General features: G+C 54.3%; 1 protein-coding gene across 5 annotated transcripts in view; it reads left to right on the forward strand.

Moving 5' to 3' along the window:
- Positions 1 to 19,132, forward strand: part of DLG5 (discs large MAGUK scaffold protein 5) — a 119,550-nt gene that overhangs the window by 43,273 nt on the left and 57,145 nt on the right. For 2 of the 5 annotated variants that reach the window (XM_041748634.1, XM_041748635.1), the window contains exons 2-4: positions 5,380 to 5,448; positions 16,484 to 16,646; positions 18,454 to 18,597. In XM_041748634.1, coding sequence (XP_041604568.1) covers positions 5,380 to 5,448; positions 16,484 to 16,646; positions 18,454 to 18,597 — 376 coding nt within the window. The remainder of the gene's footprint in view (positions 1 to 5,379; positions 5,449 to 16,483; positions 16,647 to 18,453; positions 18,598 to 19,132) is intronic. The other 3 variants (XM_041748636.1, XM_041748637.1, XM_041748638.1) reach the window with 2 other exon arrangements.

Genomic DNA, 19,132 nt, shown 5'->3' on the forward strand with positions numbered 1-19,132 from the left:
TCCTTACACTCTTGCCTCCTTCCTCATGTCTCCAACTCCCAGAGTCGGTGCCTCTTGCATGAGGGTCCCTGAGCCCTGGGACCTGCCTCTGCCCTGGGCATGGGCATGGGTGTTGGGGCGGGCTGGAAGCAGCAGTGTATGTCAGGGTCATGGAGCTGTGGCTCCTCTCTTTCTCTTTTTTTCCCAGGTTTAGCCCCCATCCCTGGCTCAGCAGTGCCATCTCAGCAATGCCAGATGAGTGTCCTCTTGGTGGGGGAAGGAGGGCAGAGAGGGATCAAGCCCCTTCTGGGGGTGGGAGGGATCCAGGCTGGAGGGCCCGGGCAGGGCTGGCTCTGCTCTGAGACTTTCCACGTGCACAGAGGGACAGGCTCTGCCTGTGTTTCTTCCAGGCTGAGTTGGCTTCTCAGGTGCTTGTCAAGGTCACCACCCTCCAGGGCCAGTACCAGGCTGCTTCCTCCATGAAGCCTCCCCTGACAGTCCTTCCATCTTCAGAGCCGGGCAGCAGTGTTGGGCCTAGGGATCAAGAGTGCAGCCTTTGGGTTAAACTGGGCTTGTATCTTATCATTCCCTTACTGGTTCTATAACCAGACCTTAAGCAAGTTTCTTAATTATCCTAACCCTTAGTTTTCTCTTCTGTAAAATGGGGCTGTTGACAGCCTCAGGGTTGTTTTAGGAGTTTACTGAGACAATGCATGCCAAGTGCTTAGCACAACTTGACACTTAGTAGTGCTCAGTGTCTATGAGCTGCTATTATTATTATTATTATTTATTATTATTATTAGTGAGTTCCCTGTAGTCTGTCAGCCTGTCAGCCTGTACCGCTTGGCCTTGTCACTGTAGTGTAGCTGTCAGTTTCGCTAGTCAGAGGATTGGGAATGGCAGTGTTGGAAGGTCCGGTTTGCCCATAGTGGCAGCAGCTAGCACTTGGAGCACTGGCTGTGCAGGTGTTGTTTCAGGCCCTGTTCACATTGGCTCCGTAGCATCCTCTGTTAGGTAAGCACTCCTACGAGCCCATTACACAGGTACATGGAGGCAAGGAGGGGCCGAGTGACTCACCTGAAGCACCCGGCCAAGCGGCAGAGTGGGCAGGCTGGCGCCCATGTGGCTGTCCTCGTCGTCACCGCCTCCCTTGACAGCTGAGCGACCCTGGCTCAGAGGGGCAGGGACTACTGCCGAGGTTGCCCAGCAGCTGGGGAGCCTCTTGAGCCCCTGGCTGGCCTTTTCCCAGGCCTGGCCCCGGGGGCCTCGCGGGGCTCAGGCTCGTGTCAGGAGCCTGATGGGCACATGCAGGTCAAGGGAGTGTTGGGGTGCTGTCAGCCATCTGTGCCCGGCCGTGGTTCCTCAGGGTTGAGCTGGGGGGGGGGCTCCAGGGCGGGGCAGGTAGCTTAGTGGTGACAGCGCCTCCCGGCCAGAGCCCCCGGGCACAGCCGCCGGCCTTCGCAGGTGCCCGGTGAGCGGAGCGGGGTCAGCGCGGCAGGCAGTGCTGGGAGGAGGCCCGCGGGCAAGCCCTAGGCTGGCTCAGGTGCCCTGGATCCTAGTGTCCCTGGGAGGAAGCGTGAGCCAGCGGGGCCCATACGAGCTCCAGGTGAGGGGAGCCGAGCGCGGGCTGCGGGAGGCAGCCTTGGAGGGCTGGGCCATTCCGCTATCGCTCGGGTGATTTTACTGGAAGTTCTTTTGAAGTGGTCTTGGTGACCCACTGGGGCTGAGTCACAGAGTAAATGCAATTAGCAGGGGCTGGGCTCTTGGGAAGGATGTAGAGCTTGCGTGTGTCTGTTTGTGGCTCTCGGGGCCCCTGCCGTCGCCTGCACTGGTTCCCACGGCTTCCGGCAGCCTTCGGGCCCTGCCTGCTGCCCCACGTCTCCTCTGTGTGCTGGGGCGTTAGAGCGGCAGAGTCCCAGGCCCCCCTCGCCTGCCCACATCGGAACCCACCCTCTGCTTCGGTCCCCCCGGTAGTCCCTGTGCCAGTAGAGGCCTCCCTCGTGTCCCTCTCTGGTTACGCTTCCATGCTCTGCTCTCCTTTCCTGGACGTGTTTCCAGATCATCTGACTTCTGGGTCCTCTGAGGACCTGTGCACAGGCTTGCCTGGGTTTGTGGGAGCGCCCTGAGTGGCAGCGCCCTGCTGTCCTGTGGGGGTGTGGGAGGGCCCATGGGGGCGTGGGCAGTGCCAGAGGGGGAGCTGCGCCGATTCTACAGGCCTCGGCAGTCTGGGCCTCTCCGCCAGGTGGAGCACGTGCCTTAGGCTTCAGGGCACATGGGGTGCAGGTGCCTTCATGGGGGGCTGAGTGGCGCCTTTGAGATGAGACTCCTGTTGGCCTCCAGATTCGATTGTGAAACCCCAGAGGTAGATGACGCCCAACACCCGCCCTTCAGAAGCCACCGGCATTGAAAGGACACCGCGTGACTCTGGGAGGAGAGTGACTCCTCTTGCCTTTTCCCGACATCCTGACCACATAGGCTTTTTAAGACAACAATAGTAGCAGAGACAAAGCATGACCAAGACAAACGTCGTCTTTGGGGCTTTTTCTCCCCCTCTGAATGACGTCTGAGGCCCTGGGAACGTTGTAAAAACTGGGCCCCATCCAATTTTCATCCCTCCCTGCCATTCCCCAGCGCCTAGGAGCCCTGCCAGCCGACTCGGGGGCGGAGATGCCCAGAGATGCAGATAGAGATGTCACGCCGCCCCCAGGTCATGCCCCAGAACCTCAGCAGGACTTCGGGGACTGGAAGAACAGAGTGTGTGGTTGGCCAGTTGACTCCCCCAGCCAGGGAGGGAGATGGGGCGGAGAGAGACAAGGATGTCTGCCAAGTTTAATTAACAGTGGAAACTGGCCACGGGGGAGGAGAGAGACGACTTGATGAGGAGGGGTGCTTTACTGGAAGATGGGGCTCCGCTGGTGCCAGTAGTGAGGGAGAAGCAGGGCGTTCCTGCAGGGAACTGCGGTGCCGCCAGCGCGATCGGGGCCCGGCTTGGATCTGGGGGTGTGAGTGGGAGGGTTTAGTTGTGTCTCCTTTTCCGAGGAGGCATCTTTCGAAAATAATCCACCAACATACCGGCTGGCTAGCCTTCCATTAACGTAAAGAAAAAAATAATTAAGAAACCGTCCATTGAATTGAGGAAATCGGCGTTGCGTTGACGTGTTTGTCCTTGAAGACACCAACGGAGTGCCTGAATCGTATCCGACCTTACTTCACGGGTCCTTATGCAATGCTTACTGTTTATGGTATGGGAAGAGAGAGGATTTGAGAAATTCGTGGCACTTATTGTTTTATTGAGACAAAAATGCAGAAATGTTGAATGGACAGCACAACGAATCGTGTGGGCCGAACATGAAATACAACGAAATACAGTATTTCGTTGAACGTTGCTAATTCATTTTTTTGGTGGGATCAAGGAATTTCAGGGCTGCATGGGATTTTCTGGTTCCTTCTCCCTTGGAGTGATGGGCAGAACCCTCCTGAGGCCTCCCTGCCAGGTGGGCGTGGGGCCTCCGTGAAGTGAGTGAGGGCGCGTGTTGACGGGGTCCCCACCCTCCCCAGCTCTCTTGAGACCTAGCCAGCCCTGACCGTTGGGCGCCCCCACCCGAGGCTTTCTAGAACACCTGCCTGCCGTGTCCAGTCCTGCTGCCAGAGGCTGTATGGCACAAATGGATCCCTTTGACAACCCCATCTGAAGACTGAGCAGCTGTCTACGCCCTAAGTCATCCTCTTCAGTCCATGCTAAACATCCACAGGTTTTCTTTTTTTAAATAAACTTTTAAGAGCCTTTTAGATTCACAGCAAAATGGAGGGGAAAGCACAGAGAGTACTCGTATCCCCCCCTGAGCCAACAGGTGCACAGCCTTGCCCCCTCTCATCATCCCACACCTCAGTGGTACATTCTTGACAATTGATGAACCCACACTGATACGTTGTTATCACCCAAACGCTGTAGTTTACCTTAGGGTTCACTTGTGGTATTACGCACCCCATGGGTTTGGACAGATACATAACGACATAATACCCACAGGTTCTTAAGAGAGTCTCAGAAAATTCGATAATGAGGCCACCAGTCATGCCTGGCCACTGTCCTAGTTCTCGCTGTTACCAAAGTCCCTTTTCCTTGGTTTTTCTTTTTGTTCTCTGCTTTCATCTCTTTTTCTGGTGAGCATGCCAGCCGGCTCCCCTGCACACCCCCATCTCTTTATCCCTTCACCGTCCCTTCGGAGAGTGTGCAGGTAGGCAGTAAGCAGCTGAGTTGTGGTAGGAGAGAAACCTTCAATCTGGCCCCCACGTTTCTGGTCCCGGAGCCCTAGAGCTCATTAGTTCTTGGCTGCTTTTCCACATCAGGGCCCCGAGGCTCGTTCAAAGGCTTTCCTGCAAAAACCCCATCTCTAGTCACCACTCTGCCCGGTGCACACACCTCTTCACTCTGTAGGACTTTCGGTTCCAAGGGCAAAATACTGCATTCCGGCCGTTGCCTGGATTTCCTTGACCTCCACCTGTGCGCGTGGTGCTCTTCTCAGCTCCTGAGGTAGTCTCGGAGGCGGTTCTCCCTCTTAACTTGGTGTCACCTGTAGTCACAAGCAAAACATGCCATCAGGGGAGAGTGTGACCCTAAAATAAGACAGGAGAGAGGACCTTACAAGCCGTCGGCTGAAGCTCTGTACAGGCCAGGGAGCAGAGTTCTGGAAAGCAAATGACCTGCTCAGTGTGACCCAGCTCCTCCTATGTAGACGAGAGCTGGTTTGGAAATGGGGTTTCTTCACCCAGTGGTTACACTGGTGCCCAGGTGGGTAGCCTCCTGGCTTAGAAAATGCTCATGTTCAGACGGAACCGTGGTGTGGTATGGTTGTGCCTCCAACACCAGGAGTTAACATTAAGTGTTGGCCAGAAAAGGGGCACGTGCTGCTCCTTGGCTTTGGTGACAGGAATAAGGGGGCAGTCCCTGACCACATTAGTAAGGACCGAGCTGGAATACATTCAGACCCGAGAGCAGAACAGTCGAGCAAAAAGAACACATAGTTCGTAGATGTGTAACTTCTGCTCTGTCGCTCTCTGCATGGATGCCGGCATCAAACTGATAAAGACCTGGAGGAAATCCCCAGACCCTGTTTTAACCTGGGGCATATTGCTCCCTTGCTAAGCTCTTCCCCAGTCATCCTAAGGAGAAGCCAACTGATTGGCTCCGACTGTGCGTAGATAAGTCTCCAGGGCAGGTGAGGTGAGAGGCCCCGCAGAAATACCACAGACTAGACCCTGCTGACCACACCTGCCTGGCCCCTTACGTCCGACTTCTGGTCACTGACGTCGTGTTGGTTCTCAGTGTGGTGTTGACCGAAGATCAGCTGGCTTGACAGTAGTTTGGGGTTAGTAACAAACGGTCTGTCCTTCTGTCCCCAGGCTCCACCTACAGCGTCTTATCCATCATGCCCTCAGACTCAGAAAGCAGCAGCTCCCTCAGCAGTGTGGGTGAGTACCACCTGGGCACCCCTCCTTCCTGGAGGGCACCGGGCGGGTCGGGCAGCTGGGTGCGAGCCGACGTGGCCCCGAGTCTGGGGGGTGGGAAGTCGGACTCCCCTGTCAGATCATTTGTGGGGCCATCTTCTGTTGATAGCATTCACACCTTCTCCCATCAGCAGGATGTCCTCGTGACGGTGGAGGGCAGGAATCTGTTTCTGGTGTTAGCAGGGAGGCAGGTGCTGGGGGAAGCTGTGTCTCCCCCTTCCCTCTCTTGGTCAGGGCATGGGACTTCTCAGTGAGCTTGTCCCCCCAACCCCAACCTTGTGCCTCTGTGACCACTGTCCATGAGAATGGCCCCTCTTGGGACTGTTATAAGTGGGAACAGCCCCCTGGGCTGCGTGTTGCCTTGGGGACAGGAGTTGCCTGTCCATGTGTTTCCAGAAGCCCATCAACGGTCCTGCCCTCCCTTCACTGGAGACGTCCCGACAGGAAGGTTATCCCGGTCTCCCAGCCCTCCCACACCTCTGTGACCCATCCTGCATCAGGTGTCTTCTGTTTAACACTCTTGCGTGGTTTCTCACGTCCCGATCTGACCCTGATGGACAGAGGGTCTTGGAGTTTCTGTAGTCGGAAGCACCCCCAGAGGCCATCCAGTCCAGTTATTTTGTCTCCTCTGTATAGACAGAGGGGGAGACTGACACTCATGCCAGGGACTCCAGGCCCAGTCCGGGGCCGACCTTTCATGTGTTAACTCGAGGAACACTTAGGGAGCACCTCTGCTGCGCCGGAAGTGGGCTTGGAACGCAGTGGGGAGTAGGGCAGATGTGGTGTCAGGGCTTGTGGGCCTTGGGGTACATGGGGGAGATGGTTTTCTTCTTTATTTTTTTTTGGGCGTGGGGGAGATGGTTTTCTAAGCAAACACGGTGCGTGAGGTCAGTGCAGTCAGGCAGGTACCGGTAGGGGGTGCCGTGCTGTTTCCCAGGGCTGCCGTTATGAAGCGCCTTACACAACACAACTGCATTCGCACAGGGTTCTGGAGGCCACACATCTGATGGCCTCAGGGCAGGGTCTGTCCCAGGCCCCTCTCCCTCCTCCGGTGGGGTGTTGGCAATCCTGGGTGGTCCTCAGCTTTTGTGTATCACCCTAGTCTCTGCCTTTGTCTTCACGTTGTGGTGTCCCTGTGTGCCTGTCTGCAAGTCTCCTCTTTAAAAAGGGACACCAGTCCTAATCCAGGATGACCTCGTCTTCACCTGATCACCGGCAAAGACTGTATCTCCCGCGAGGTCACATTCACATTTATGGGGTGGAGGTGTGCGGTGTGAGGATTTCAGGACTTTTGGGAGGACACGGTGCAGCCATCACAGGTTCCGTCATCCCTGTCCAGGGTTCAGGGAGGACTCTTCTGGGACCACAGCTCAGAGCTTCAGTCGTGAGTCCATCGCCCCAGTGGTGGGGTTGTTGGAATTTCAAACATGAGACTGGCTCCCGGGTAACCCTTGGAGTGGAGCAGTGACAAGGGGCTTTTTTTTTTTTTTTTAATTTTTTTGATTTAAAAAAAAAGATTTTATCCATTTATGCATGAGACACACAGAGAGGCAAAGACACAGGCAGAGGGAGAAGCAGGCTCCATGCAGGGAGCCCGATGTGGGACTTGATCCCGGGACCCTGGGATCACACTGTGAGCTGAAGGCAGATGCTCAACCACTGAGCCACCCAGGTGTCCCGACAAGGGGCTTTTGTAAAACCGAGGTGTTTGGTCCCCGAGTGCCCTTCTCTTGCCTCCTCCGTGCCATATCCTCTCTCGGCTCCCTGTTGCCCCCCGGGAACGAGGTACAGTGATCTAATAGGTATCTGACAAATTCCTCATTTCAACACTTCAGGGCTTACTGTGTTTCTTTGAGGAACCTTTCTTAGGAACCTTTGCATTAGTCTCTCCAAAGTGAGAGGTATTAACTTAAACCACAGCAACTATTGTTACCAGTGGAATTTTAAGCAGGAGTAGGAAGGTATTTTTTATGCAGCTGGACCTCCGCACTTTCTGGAAGAAGCTTCATGTCAACGACCCACCATTTGGTTCAATCCATACCTGAAGCTGGCTCAGTCCTTGGGGTGGAGTGGTCAGCAGCGTCCCCACACACCTGTCGGCCAGCAGGCAGACGGCAGTGCAGCGCTGCACGTCCTGGAGTAGGCTGGGCCTCGGGTGTCGGTGCCCAGATGTTGAAAGCTGAGGGTCTGGGTGCTCCCCTTCAGGTCAGACCCTCTTCAGCTCACCAGGACCCAAGTCTTGCTTCTCTTGTTCTTATGCCAGTGGTTGTCATCGTCCTGGGGGTGAGCGGCCTCACTTATCAGTGGCTGTACCAGCCGGGAGACCTTTGGCTGTCGCAGCTGGGAATACCTGCTCACACCGCCTTCAACAAGAAAGAAACATGTGATCTCACATAGTAAGAAGCCGCTGAGGTTGGGCCAAATACACTGGGATGTGCTCTGCGAGCGTCTGTGTGTATCTTCCCCTCAGGCTGCTGGCAGGGCCTCTGTAGCAGCACTTCCAGCTGTCACATCGAGATCTGGTGGTGTCGGGGGCTGCAGGGTCCCTTACGAGCACCACCAGCCACAGGTGGCTGTTTATTTTCAAATTGATTAAAATGAACTAAAATGAAAATGTCTAGTTTCAACAATAACACGCACAACATTTCAAGGGCTCTCTGGCCACCTGTGGCTCGTGGCTGCTATACTGGACAGAGCACATATAAGGACATCTCTGTTATTGCAAGGATGAAGAGGGTCCTCTAGCGTCTCCTTGGCAGCAAAGCAGCCTTCCGCAGAAATCCCTTGGCAGGGCTCCTTGTGCTGACCACAGCTGCGTCACAGGTCAGTGCCCAAAGCAGTGGCTCATGTGGCATGGTCTCTGGACCAGCAACACTCAGGCACCTGTTGGAGATGCAGGTTCCTGAGCCTCACCCCATACCTGTTACATCAGAAGCTCTGAGAGCAGGGTCCAGCATCTACATTTAACAGGCCTCCTGGTCTGAAGTGGGCTGGCCTGACTTCATCCTTGGTGAGGGCGCTGGAACGTCTGTGGCTGGTGTGGGCCTGTCCCTTGGCGTGGAATGAGCGGTGGGGTCAGCCACGGGGACCACTGTGGCGCATCCTGGGGAATTCCTCCTGGCTCAGCCTCACCTGATGACAGGTGATGCCCTTTCCCTGCACTGTGGTCCTGGCAGGAGGGGGCCTGTAGTCAGATGGAGACTGGCTGTTCCTGTTGGTTCATGGTCTTTCTGCACGAAGCAAAGGCAAAGCAAGAGCAACGTCTTACAATAAAAAGATCACCTCCGTTCTCCCACGTATGTCTCCTTAACAAACACCATTTGGGGAAAGAATGGCAAGTTACGGTCCACATGACGGTTGGTAGGGGAAGTCTTGGGTGTTGTGTGCTTTCTGTGAGGCTGGTGCCTAATGGGCTGCCCTGGCTAGCCTTAGGTCTGCAGGTGGCCTGTCCCCTCTCAGCTCTCAGCTTGATGCTGCTAACAGCTTGCCACACTGTAGCTAACCTAGAGTCTTTCTGCTGACACCTTTTCTGGCACTTTTCATCAGCTGAGTGCTGAGGCTTCTTGGAGGCCTCCCCCATCCCATGCAGCCCGTTCGTAGGTAACCCGGCCTGTGTGTAGGCCTCCCGGATCTGCCCCAGGAACACACACTCGTTTCAGGCAGTTGGTATTTTTCTTCCCATTCATCCTGACCTGATTTCTCAGGTGTGTTTTATCTCCCACCTGGGACAACTGGGGAAGTTTTAAGGAGAACAGACATCCTTGAGTAGCATTTATAAAATGAGCTTCAAATTTTATGCAAATTGAAGCAACCAGAGAGGTTTCTTATTAAACTAAGAGGTCTCTTGGCTTGTTGGCAGGAGAAGCAGCTGAAGGGCTTCCTCTGTATCCCAGCGAAGATTCCTTGAAAGCACGGCTTCTGGTTGGCACAGGGAGGTGGGGTGAGTCATCGTGGAAGCAGGTTCTGCTCCCGGACTCCTTGTGCCCTCTCACCCTTCCTTTCCTGGGCCTTTGGATCAGGGGCCTGTGTTCTCAGTTCTTCCAAAGAATGGGAGCACCTTCTTCTCTTGGGCATGTGCTTGTGCTTGCAGGGTCACAGAGAGCCCTGGCCCCTGCTCTCACAGCAGCCAGGTGTCTCTATCCGTCCAGGCTGCCAAAACAGAATACCACCAACTGGGCAGCCAGAAAACAACAAACGCTTATTTGTCTCAGTTCTGGAGGCTGGGAATCCAGGATCCAGGCAGATCCCGTGTCCAGTGCGGGCCTGCTAAAGGGTTCACAGATGGCATCTTCCTGCTGTGTCCTCACGTGGAGAAAAGGGGGAGAGAGCTCTTGGGCTCCTTTTATAAAGGCACTAGTTCCACTCATGTGGGATCTGCTCTCATGAACTAGTCACTTCCCGAAGGCCCTGCCTCCTAATACCACACTTCGAGGCTTAGGATTCCCATTTAGGGATTTTGGCGAGGGGACACCAGCATTCAGACCGTAGCACCAGAGAGGAAAGCGACCGGCCTTTGTGCCGAATATAAAACAGAAGGAACCAAATAGCTCAGGGGAGGAGGCAGCTATTTCTGATGTGGGGTGACAGTAAGTTTCAAGGAGGGAGGTGGTCCTTGTGTTGAGCCTTCTAGGTATGTTGCTTCAGAAGTAGAAGCAGGGGTCCCTGGGTTAAGTGTCTGCTCTTGCCTCAGGTCATGACCCCAGGGCCCCAGGATGGAGCCCTGCATCAGCAGGGAGTCTGCTTCTCGGTTTGCTCTTCCCCCCTGCTTGTGTTCTCTCTTGCTCACTTTCTCTCTCTCAAATAGTAAATAAAATCATTAAAAAAAAAAAAAAAAAGTAGGAGCAGCGAGGAGGCGATAGGCCATCACCGCCTCTCTTGGTTCCGGTTTCTGCAGAGTGAGTGGACCTTGAGTCAAGGATCTGATTTGAGGGCAAGTGCTTTACCTGGGCGTGGGGCATGGCCGCAGCCTGCACCGTCAGTCCTGGGAGGAGCTGGGCCTCCGTCCTGTACTGACTGACCTGGGGGGCCATCCCCACCCCCCCGGGCTTCCACAGTTAGGGGAAGGGGCCCTCCCTGCGTGTCGTCTGTGGGCAGTGCCCTTAGCTGTAGTGGCTGCAGGCCAGCCAGTAAAACGAGGGAGGAAAAAGCCCCTCTGGCCAGGGCCAGAGGTTCTCAGACTCGAGCAGGCATCAGAATCACCTGGACAGGAGTGCTGACTCCACTTTCTGGGTTTAGGATTTAGCCCCGAGAGGGACGTTTCTAACAAGTTCGTGACACTACGGTGCTTTCAGAAGCACTGGTTTACGACGAGGAACTGTGTCTCTCCCGATGGCTCTGGCTCTCTTGGGTTGCAGATGAGGGGGGCTTGGTTTTGCTTGCCGCTGCTCCTGACGACTGCTTTGCTCCTCCCCTGCAAGCCAGGGCCTGGAGGGAGCCAGGGAGCTTACCTGGGCACGGCCCCTCTACCTGCCCACATCTGGCCCGTACCAGTTTCCTCCTCGGCTCTGGCACATGGGCCCACAGGGCGCCGGAGCAGAGCTGTGATTTGTCCAGCTGTAAATAAGGCAGAGGGGGCGGCCTTGAGCTGGAGTGCGGTGGCGAGGGAGTTAAGGACACGGGCTTCCGGCCAAGATGACCCAGCTGTCAAACAGCTCACTGAGCCTCGGTGGTCTGTGGAGGTGGCCGCACCAGCCCTGGGACCGGGAGGCAGAGCCAGGACTCCTGTGGAGAAAGGGGCCTGCCCTGTCTCCCTGCGGATTCTGCTGCTGCCGACACTCTCACGCCGAGGCCCAGTGACAGATGGCTCTTTGCCCAAAACCCTGGGCCCGTGGCTGCTCTCCTGGCATCTCTAAGGCATCCCCATTTTTGTACCATCTAAGTCCCTTACCCCTTGAGCCCCATCCTGGACACAGAAAGGAAGAAAGAATCTGCCTTCTTGGAGTGGGTTCCAGAGTGGAAAGAGGAAGGAGTGAAGTCAGGGCGAGTGGACAGTTTTGCTTTTGATTCCCAAAGTACAGCTGTGCAGGGATAGGAGAGTGGAGGGAAAGACGTCTGAGGTTCCTGTGGACAACTCACTTGGGCTTAGTTGTTATTTTGCTTGTTATTTTTTTAAAATATTTCATTTATTTATGCATGAGAGACACAGAGAGACAGAGACACAGGCAGAGGGAGAAGCGGGTTCTCCGATGTGGGACTTGATCCCAGGACCCCGGGATCACACCCTGAGCCGAAGGCAGATGCTCAACCGCTGAGCCACCCAGGCGCCCTTATTTTGCTTGTTCTGTAAGCTGTCTGCTGTACCTGCCATGTCTGATGGGGTGGGAGGCTGGCGGTCCAAGCTCCACTGATGACCACACTACTCCTGGGATGGTGGCTTCTGTTTGGGGCACCACAGGTTTTATTGTTAGCTTAATTTTTTAAGAAGTCATGTTATCGAGGTATAAATTGCATTTAGTAAAACTTCTCTTTTTTGTATAGTTCAGTGACTTCTGACAAACTCACATGGTCGTGTAACCACCGCCACAGAAAGATACAGAGCGTCTCCCTCAGCCCAAGACATTCCCCTCTGTGACTTTGCACTCAGCCTTTCTTCCCTCCACCCCCACTCCCAGCCCCCCAGCAACCATTCATCTCTTTTCTGCCCTATGTTTCCACCCTTTCTCAGATGTCCTACAAATGGAATCGTATATTTATAGCCTTTTGTGTCTGGCTGCCTTCACTCAGCAGAGGGCTTTCAGACTCCCCAGCTCTCGGGGGTCCTGGTGCTTTGTCAGTGGCCATTCCCTTCCCCTGCTGAGTAGTATTCCTTTGGAGGAAGGGGACGTTGCCATTTATCCATTCGCCCTCTGCTTTAAGTGCTTGTGTGCTGGTGTTTGTGGGCACGTAGCTTTTCTTTTCTTGTGTCAGTACCCAGGAGTGGGATTACTGGGTGGTAGTGTAAAATGCATGTTTAACTTTATAGAAGAAGACTGCCAGGGGCACCTGGCTGGCTCAGTTGGTCAAGCGTGTGACTCTTGGTCTTGGAGTTGTAGCTTCGAGCCCCAGATTCGGGGCCTAGAGGTTATTTTTCAAAATTAATAAAATAAAATAAAATAAAAGACTGCCAAAGTGCTTTCTAAAGTGGCCGTGTCATTCCACATTTCCACCTTCGATGTTTAGGAATTCGAGTTTCTTCCTTCCCTTGCCAACATTTAGAATTGTCGCCTTTTCATCTTAGCTTATTCTCATTCGTAGTGATAAAGGGACTTGACAATGGTCTTCAAATACTTGCAGGTCTGTTGTATAGAAGAGGAGTTAGTTACAGGTGTAGGAGCCTTGTGGCCCTTGGGAGCCCGTCTAGGTCAGTGGAGGAAGTTGTGGGAGATGGATTCTAACTCTACAGAGAATGATTTGATGGGGAGGGATTAGCTGGGCTTTGCTGTAAAGTAGTGAGCTCCCTCCCTGTGGCAGAGTTCCAGCAGCCTCGGCCGCCTTGTGGAGCATTCTAGCAACCAGTTTGGATGGGAGGGCTGCATCGCCTTCAAAACGTCTTTCAGTCTTGAGGTGCAAGCAAAAAAAGAAGAACTTTATTTTTAAAGATGTCATTGATTTATTTGTGAGAGAGGAAGCACGAGCAGGGGGAGGGACAGAGGGAGAGGGAGGAGCAGCCTTCCCGCTGAGCAGGGAACCAGCCTCGGGGCTTGATTCCAGGACCCTGGGATCCCGACCTGAATGGAAGCCAGATGCTTAACCGACTGAGCCACCCAGGCGCCCAGAAAAAATTTATTTTTAACTGACAGGGAATGGAGAGGATTCTCTGCAACACTTATCATTAATCTGGAATGTCCAGGCTTAGCTCATCTTGGGATTCTTCTTGAGGTGCCCTGTGGTCCTGCTCTGCCCCCTGCCCCTTCCTAACTGTGGCATTTCCTACGTCAGACAGTCTGCTGTGTGATGGCTTCTCAGACCTGGGCGGCCTTCTTTGTATGTCTCAGGCATGTTCAGACCTAACGGGAGGCAGCATAACGTCGTGGTTGAGGCCCTGGCTTTGGAACTGGAGCCACGTGTGCTTGGGGTGCACCATTTTCCTGGCTGTGCCATCCTTTTCGATGTCAGTTTCTCACGGGATGGTCAGAGCACGTACCTGGGAGGGTGCTGTGGGCGTTCATCAGGTACAGAGTGCACTTAGCTCAGAATCCAGCAGCTGGGTTATGCCGGGCAATGTCCGCACTCCTTTCATTGTCTGAATGCTAGGCTCCCCCAGGTCCTTGTACCTGCAGATCCAGTGTCCTCATCCTGCCAGAGGCTGGGACACAAGGCCCTGGCTGTGTGTGGTGACAGATCTGATGAGCCCAGTTTCTGTCCTGCTCCTTCTCCCTTCAGCTTCCTTAAAAGCCAAGGAAGGGATGCATCTTCCTGTTGCCTTGTTCGCAAAATAGGGGGAAAATTCTTTCTCTGGTGGTGCTTTTCATTTCTGAAACTCTCAAGCTGATGTTTCTGTAATACTTCTGGGCTTGATTATAGCAAGAGCACCTGCTCTCGAAGCACGGCTCATGTGCTGTCCCTGAGGCCCTTTCAGGGGGCTGGTGAGGTCAAAGCTGTTATCATAATGATACTGAGATGCCGCTTGCCTTTTCCACTATCATCCTCTCACAGACTTTGCTGTAGAGCGGACTTTTCTACAGGTTCACCCATCATATGTGATGCTGCACAGGTGGAGACTCTAGCTATCTCTCTTAAGCCAGACGTCAACAGCATTGTAAAGATGCAAAGTGATGCCACTTTTTAATATTTTTAAAGGGGCTGTACTGCATAGTGTGGAGCCCAATACGAGGCTTGAACTCATGACCCTGAGATCATGACCTGAGCTACAATCAAGAGTCAGATGCTTAATTGAGCAACCCAGGCTCCCCGATGCTACTCTCTTGCTATGTTTTTTGTTTTGTAACGGAAAGGTTAATTTTCATTAAAAAAAAAAAAAAAAAAAAAACTTATGTGAACATGTAGTGGATTTTTGGTTATTTTAAAATTAGTAGATATTTTAGGAACGCCTGGGTGGCTCAGTGGTTGAGCGTCTGCCTTTGGATCAGGGCGAGATCTCGTCGTCCCGGAATCAAATCCAGCATCAGGCTCCCTACATGGAGCCTGCTTCTCCCTCTGCCTGTGTCTCTGCCTCTCTCTCTGTGTGTCTCTCATGAATAAATAAATAAAAATTTAAAAAAATAGTAGATATTTAAAAATTTTTAATTTTAATTTCTAATCTAGTAGAGATCATTAGATACTTATAAGCCATGTAAACAAAAGCTCTTAGGAATCCTCATTTTAAGATCATAAAGAGGTCCTAAGGCCAAAAAGTTTGCAAACCTTTAGGTTATGACCTTGGTCTCTAGGGTCACTTTTCAGAGAGCCAGCTAAATTCCTGCAGCTTGGATGGCAGGGTCAACCTGGCCTTGGGTTAAGGCACAGCCTGAACAGCTGTAACCAGCTGCTTTCCAGAACTCCGGGGGCAGGGCTGAGGGTCCAGGGTCTTTTGGGGGAAAGGCGAGGGAAGGCTTCTCAGGCTGTGGAGTAGGATGGTGTGGGGGGGGCGGGGGAGATACTGGTGGGCAGCGCTGGTCCTGGACCCCTCGTCAGAGGGCATTCTGACCCAGAGGCCTGGCCTGAAGCCTGGGAATCCCGGTTGTTACAGTCGTGGTGGTTTTACAATAACATGCACTTTTGAGGGGACTAGATTCAGTGGTTGGGCTCCCCACTTGGTAGAATGCTGAACTGAGAGGTGGGGGCTCCTACCTCATGCCGCCTTCTAGCCTGTCCCCCAGCACTGCAGAAGTCCCCATTTTCCCTGACACTCTAGGAGGATGCGGGGCCACACCTGAGTGCCCATCTTTTCTTTTGGGGAATACTTGGCTTGCATAAGTAGTCAGCCAACAAGGATCAGCTGGAGGGGGGGGCTGGTGTCAGGATGGCACAGGGTCAGAAGACCTGCTTCTTGCCCTCCGCACATTCTAGGGCTGCTGGGGAGACAGGCACTGTATTCCCTGGGGTGAATCAGCCTCCCAGGTCACATCCATCCAAGGAGATGGCTGCTGTGAGTTCCTGGGACCCTGCCTAGCATCTCTGAGGGTTAGCGGATATCCCAGGTGAATGTGTGGACAGAATTAAATATAAAAGCATCACAGATTTTGTCTCTGCCTCCTGGCCATTTGAGTGAGATGCTTTCTTCCTAGAAAAGGATTTAGATCTTGTCAGAGGTGCTAGTGGTGGTTACTGTTCCTTAGTTATAGCATGGGCTTTCCTTTGAGACAGTCTTGGGTATAGGTGATGAGGGCCTGGGCAGATAGAAGCCCCAGGACGTCCCTACATCATGCCACACTGACCTTAACCATGGTCGGCTGTCCCTGAGCACCTTCTCCAAAGCCCACACGCCTGGGCTGGCTGGGGCAGGTCCTCCGGGCATTTGGAGAGGTTGGAGAAGGGAGGTGTGTAGTGTTCAGCCCTGGTGGGGGGCGGGGACAGGGACGGGAACACAGACCTTGGGGCTCAGCTTCAGAGCCAGCGGCCTTGGGCTTCAGAAGCTTCCCTGGCTCCCACCTGTCCCTTCCTCCTCAGGCTATGGATTCGGTTCTGATCAGGCCGTAGGTTGCCTCTCTTCGTGCCCAGGGGTTGCAGATAGCTGCTGTTTCCAGACCAGGCAAAGATGCGCAGATCAGGGCCCAAAGGGTTCCATCGTGGAGCTGTCATAGTGGCTGGGAAGAGAGTGGGGGTCCCCAGTCAAGGCCAGCAGAGGGTGGTGGATGATGCTTGGGTGCTGGAGCAGACGGCCTGGGCTCAGGTCTCAGCCCCCCCACCCCCACCCCGTTACTCCTGACCTGGGCTCATCTGAAGGGCAGTCGCTGCAGGACCTACCTGGTAGGGTTGTTGGGTGCAGCTGACGCAGGCCAAGGGCTCAGCAGTGCCCGGCAGCCTGGGTGAGTACTATCTAAATGTGAGTTCACTTTAATATTTATGTCCCCCTGGCCAGGTACCACTGGGAAGGCGCCATCCCCGCCACCCCTCCTCACCGACCGACAGGTGAATGAGAAGGTGGAGAACCTCTCCATTCAGTTGCGGCTGATGACCCGAGAGAGGAATGAACTGCGGAAGCGCCTGGCCTTCGCGACCCACGGGACGACCTTTGATAAGAGGTAGTGACCACACCGGCTTCCCTGCCCAGGCCCGATGGACAAGGGCTGTTCTCCTGATGCCGTCACGCCACCACCCCTCACGCCTCAGACACTCATCCTTATCTCCCGGGGGTCTGTGCTATGCTGCCAGGGTGGCTGTGTGCTCACTGCCCCCCTCACTTTGAAATGCTCTCCCGGCAGCCCTGGATGAGGGGAGGGGGTGCAGGCTGCTTATGCTTCCTCTGAGCTGAATTGGAGTCTGTGGCCTGAGTTGCACACGCAGAGATTGAGAGGTGTGGGTGTGTCTGTCATATATTCATCCTCTGTGGATGATGATTTGGTGGGTGGTTTTGGCAGCAGCTCGCAGGGCCTGGTCCCACTCTGGTGCCTCCTCACGGGTTAGTTGGGTGGCCTCGGGCTTGTCACTGCACTTCTCTAGGCCTCTGTCTTCCAGCACCAGGACAGTATGCTTCCTCATTGTCTTCGTCTGCTGCCTGTATGCAGCCCCTGCCCTGATGGAGATAGTTGTCCCATTGCTGAGCCCTTGACCCGCCTGGCTGTGTGCGTGCACGTGTGTGCACATCTGTACGTGTTCTGTGCATGCACGTGTGCCACCCCTCCTCACTGTTAAATGGATCGTGACATGTGCACACCTTAATTCTTCCTGCTGCATGTGTGTTTTTGGAGGATATATACCGCCTGGCTTCTTTGCTGTTTTGGAGAAAATCTTTGATTCCGTCTTTTGTTGGAATTCAGAGGTGGATACCAGGTCCATGGGGTGGGGCAAAGAGAGAGTCTTTACCCACTTGCCCCATCCAGGAGGGCTTCGTGGAAGAGGAGGGATACAGTATGATTCATCCTTCTGGGAGATGCTGGTTGGGCTTCTGAGGTGAGGGGGATTGCCTTAGGAGCATCAGGCATGGATGTGCCTCATCCTGAGGAAGGTTCCTCTGGGCTGACGGTGGGGCTGCAAAGCCTATTCTCTGAGCTCAGACACACAGAGCCAGGGCCAGTGGAGACACGGGGTGCTAGAGTACATATTGTTCAGGGCCTTCCTCGTGGTCCCAAGGCAGAAGGAGTAGTTACACAGAGGCTGTATGGCTAGCAGAGCCTACAGCATTTATTGTCTGGCCCTTGACAGAGAAAAGTTATGAATGCCAGCTGTAGGGCAGGGGTTCTCAAACTCGAGCATGCACCAGGTCATCAGAGGGCTTGTTAAGGCATAGATTGCTGCTTAGGCCTCCCTCCCTCCCACGTGTCTGATTCAGGAGTTCTGGGGCTGACCTGAGGGTTTGCGCTCTAACATATTCCCAGGTGAAACTAATGCTGCAGGTCTGGGGACCCCACTCTGAGAAGCGGTGCTCCTGGCCAGTGTTCTCAACAGTGGCGACACACCAGAATCCCCTGGTGTCTGTCTGGGTCACATCCCCAAGGATGCTGATGTAATTGGTCTGGGCCTTGGTATTTTGCTGGGTTCCCAAGATTGACAGTCACTTTCTTAAAAAGAGGAGAAGCTTCATCACAGGTTTGTGGTGTGCCCACTCTGTGTCAAGTCCTGCTGCACAGGTTCCCGGGAGCTGCTAGGGAGTAAGACAGTAACTTCTTAGCGCTCCAGGCTCAACCACGGAGTCTGGGCAGCCAGGGCCCTCCACCCTAGGGATCCTGTGGGTTTGGGGATGCCAGGATATGGGAGTTGAACAAGCATCAGGTGGTTGTGGTGCACAGAACCCCAGTGTCCGGGGACACTGGGCTGGAGGCTACCCGGGGCAGAGACACCCGTTGTCCGAGTGATCCCGGGGCCTGTGTTCACTGCTGCTGTCTGGGTCAGGCCCTACCACAGGCTGAATCCCGACTACGAGAGGCTGAAGATCCAGTGTGTGCGGGCCATGTCGGACCTGCAGAGCCTGCAGAAGCAGCACACCAACGCCTTGAAGAGGTGCGAGGAGGTGGCCAAGGAGACCGACTTCTACCAGTGAGTGGGACTGTCGCATAACAGCTAGTGGGCCTTCAGCAAGAGAGTTTGGGTCTTTGGGTCTCAGTTTTTCTAAGTGTAGGGTGAGCTGTGAAACCTTTACACCAGCTAGTGACAGACTAGGAAGCACAACAGGTAGGAAAGGGATTGAAAATTAGGCAGTAGGCCAGGCAGATGGCTGGGCTCCTGGGTCACTGTCCAGGGGCTTTGCTGCAGCTCCTGCTGTAGGAGAGGTGGCCGGGCATGTTCCCCTGGGTCTCCTGGGGCCCCTCTGAGTTTACTGGCCTGCCTTACCTGTCCACTTGCTGATGTTTGCCCAGGCCTGTGCCAGGTATGGGCCCATCGCCTTGCCTTGGCCTTCATATGTGTGCTCTTCTTGGTCTCAAGTTTTTAAAAATGGTTTGGGTCTTTCTGGCATTTGGCTGATACCACGCTTTGGCCTGCCTCTGAGTGCTGCTGCCCTGACTGCTGTGGGCTCCCATCGGGTGTATTGGGAGTACTGGGACATGGAGGGGCAGGAGAGGAGGGGCTGGGG

The sequence above is a fragment of the Vulpes lagopus genome, chromosome 3 (assembly GCF_018345385.1).
Source record: "Vulpes lagopus strain Blue_001 chromosome 3, ASM1834538v1, whole genome shotgun sequence".
NCBI lineage: Eukaryota > Metazoa > Chordata > Mammalia > Carnivora > Canidae > Vulpes > Vulpes lagopus.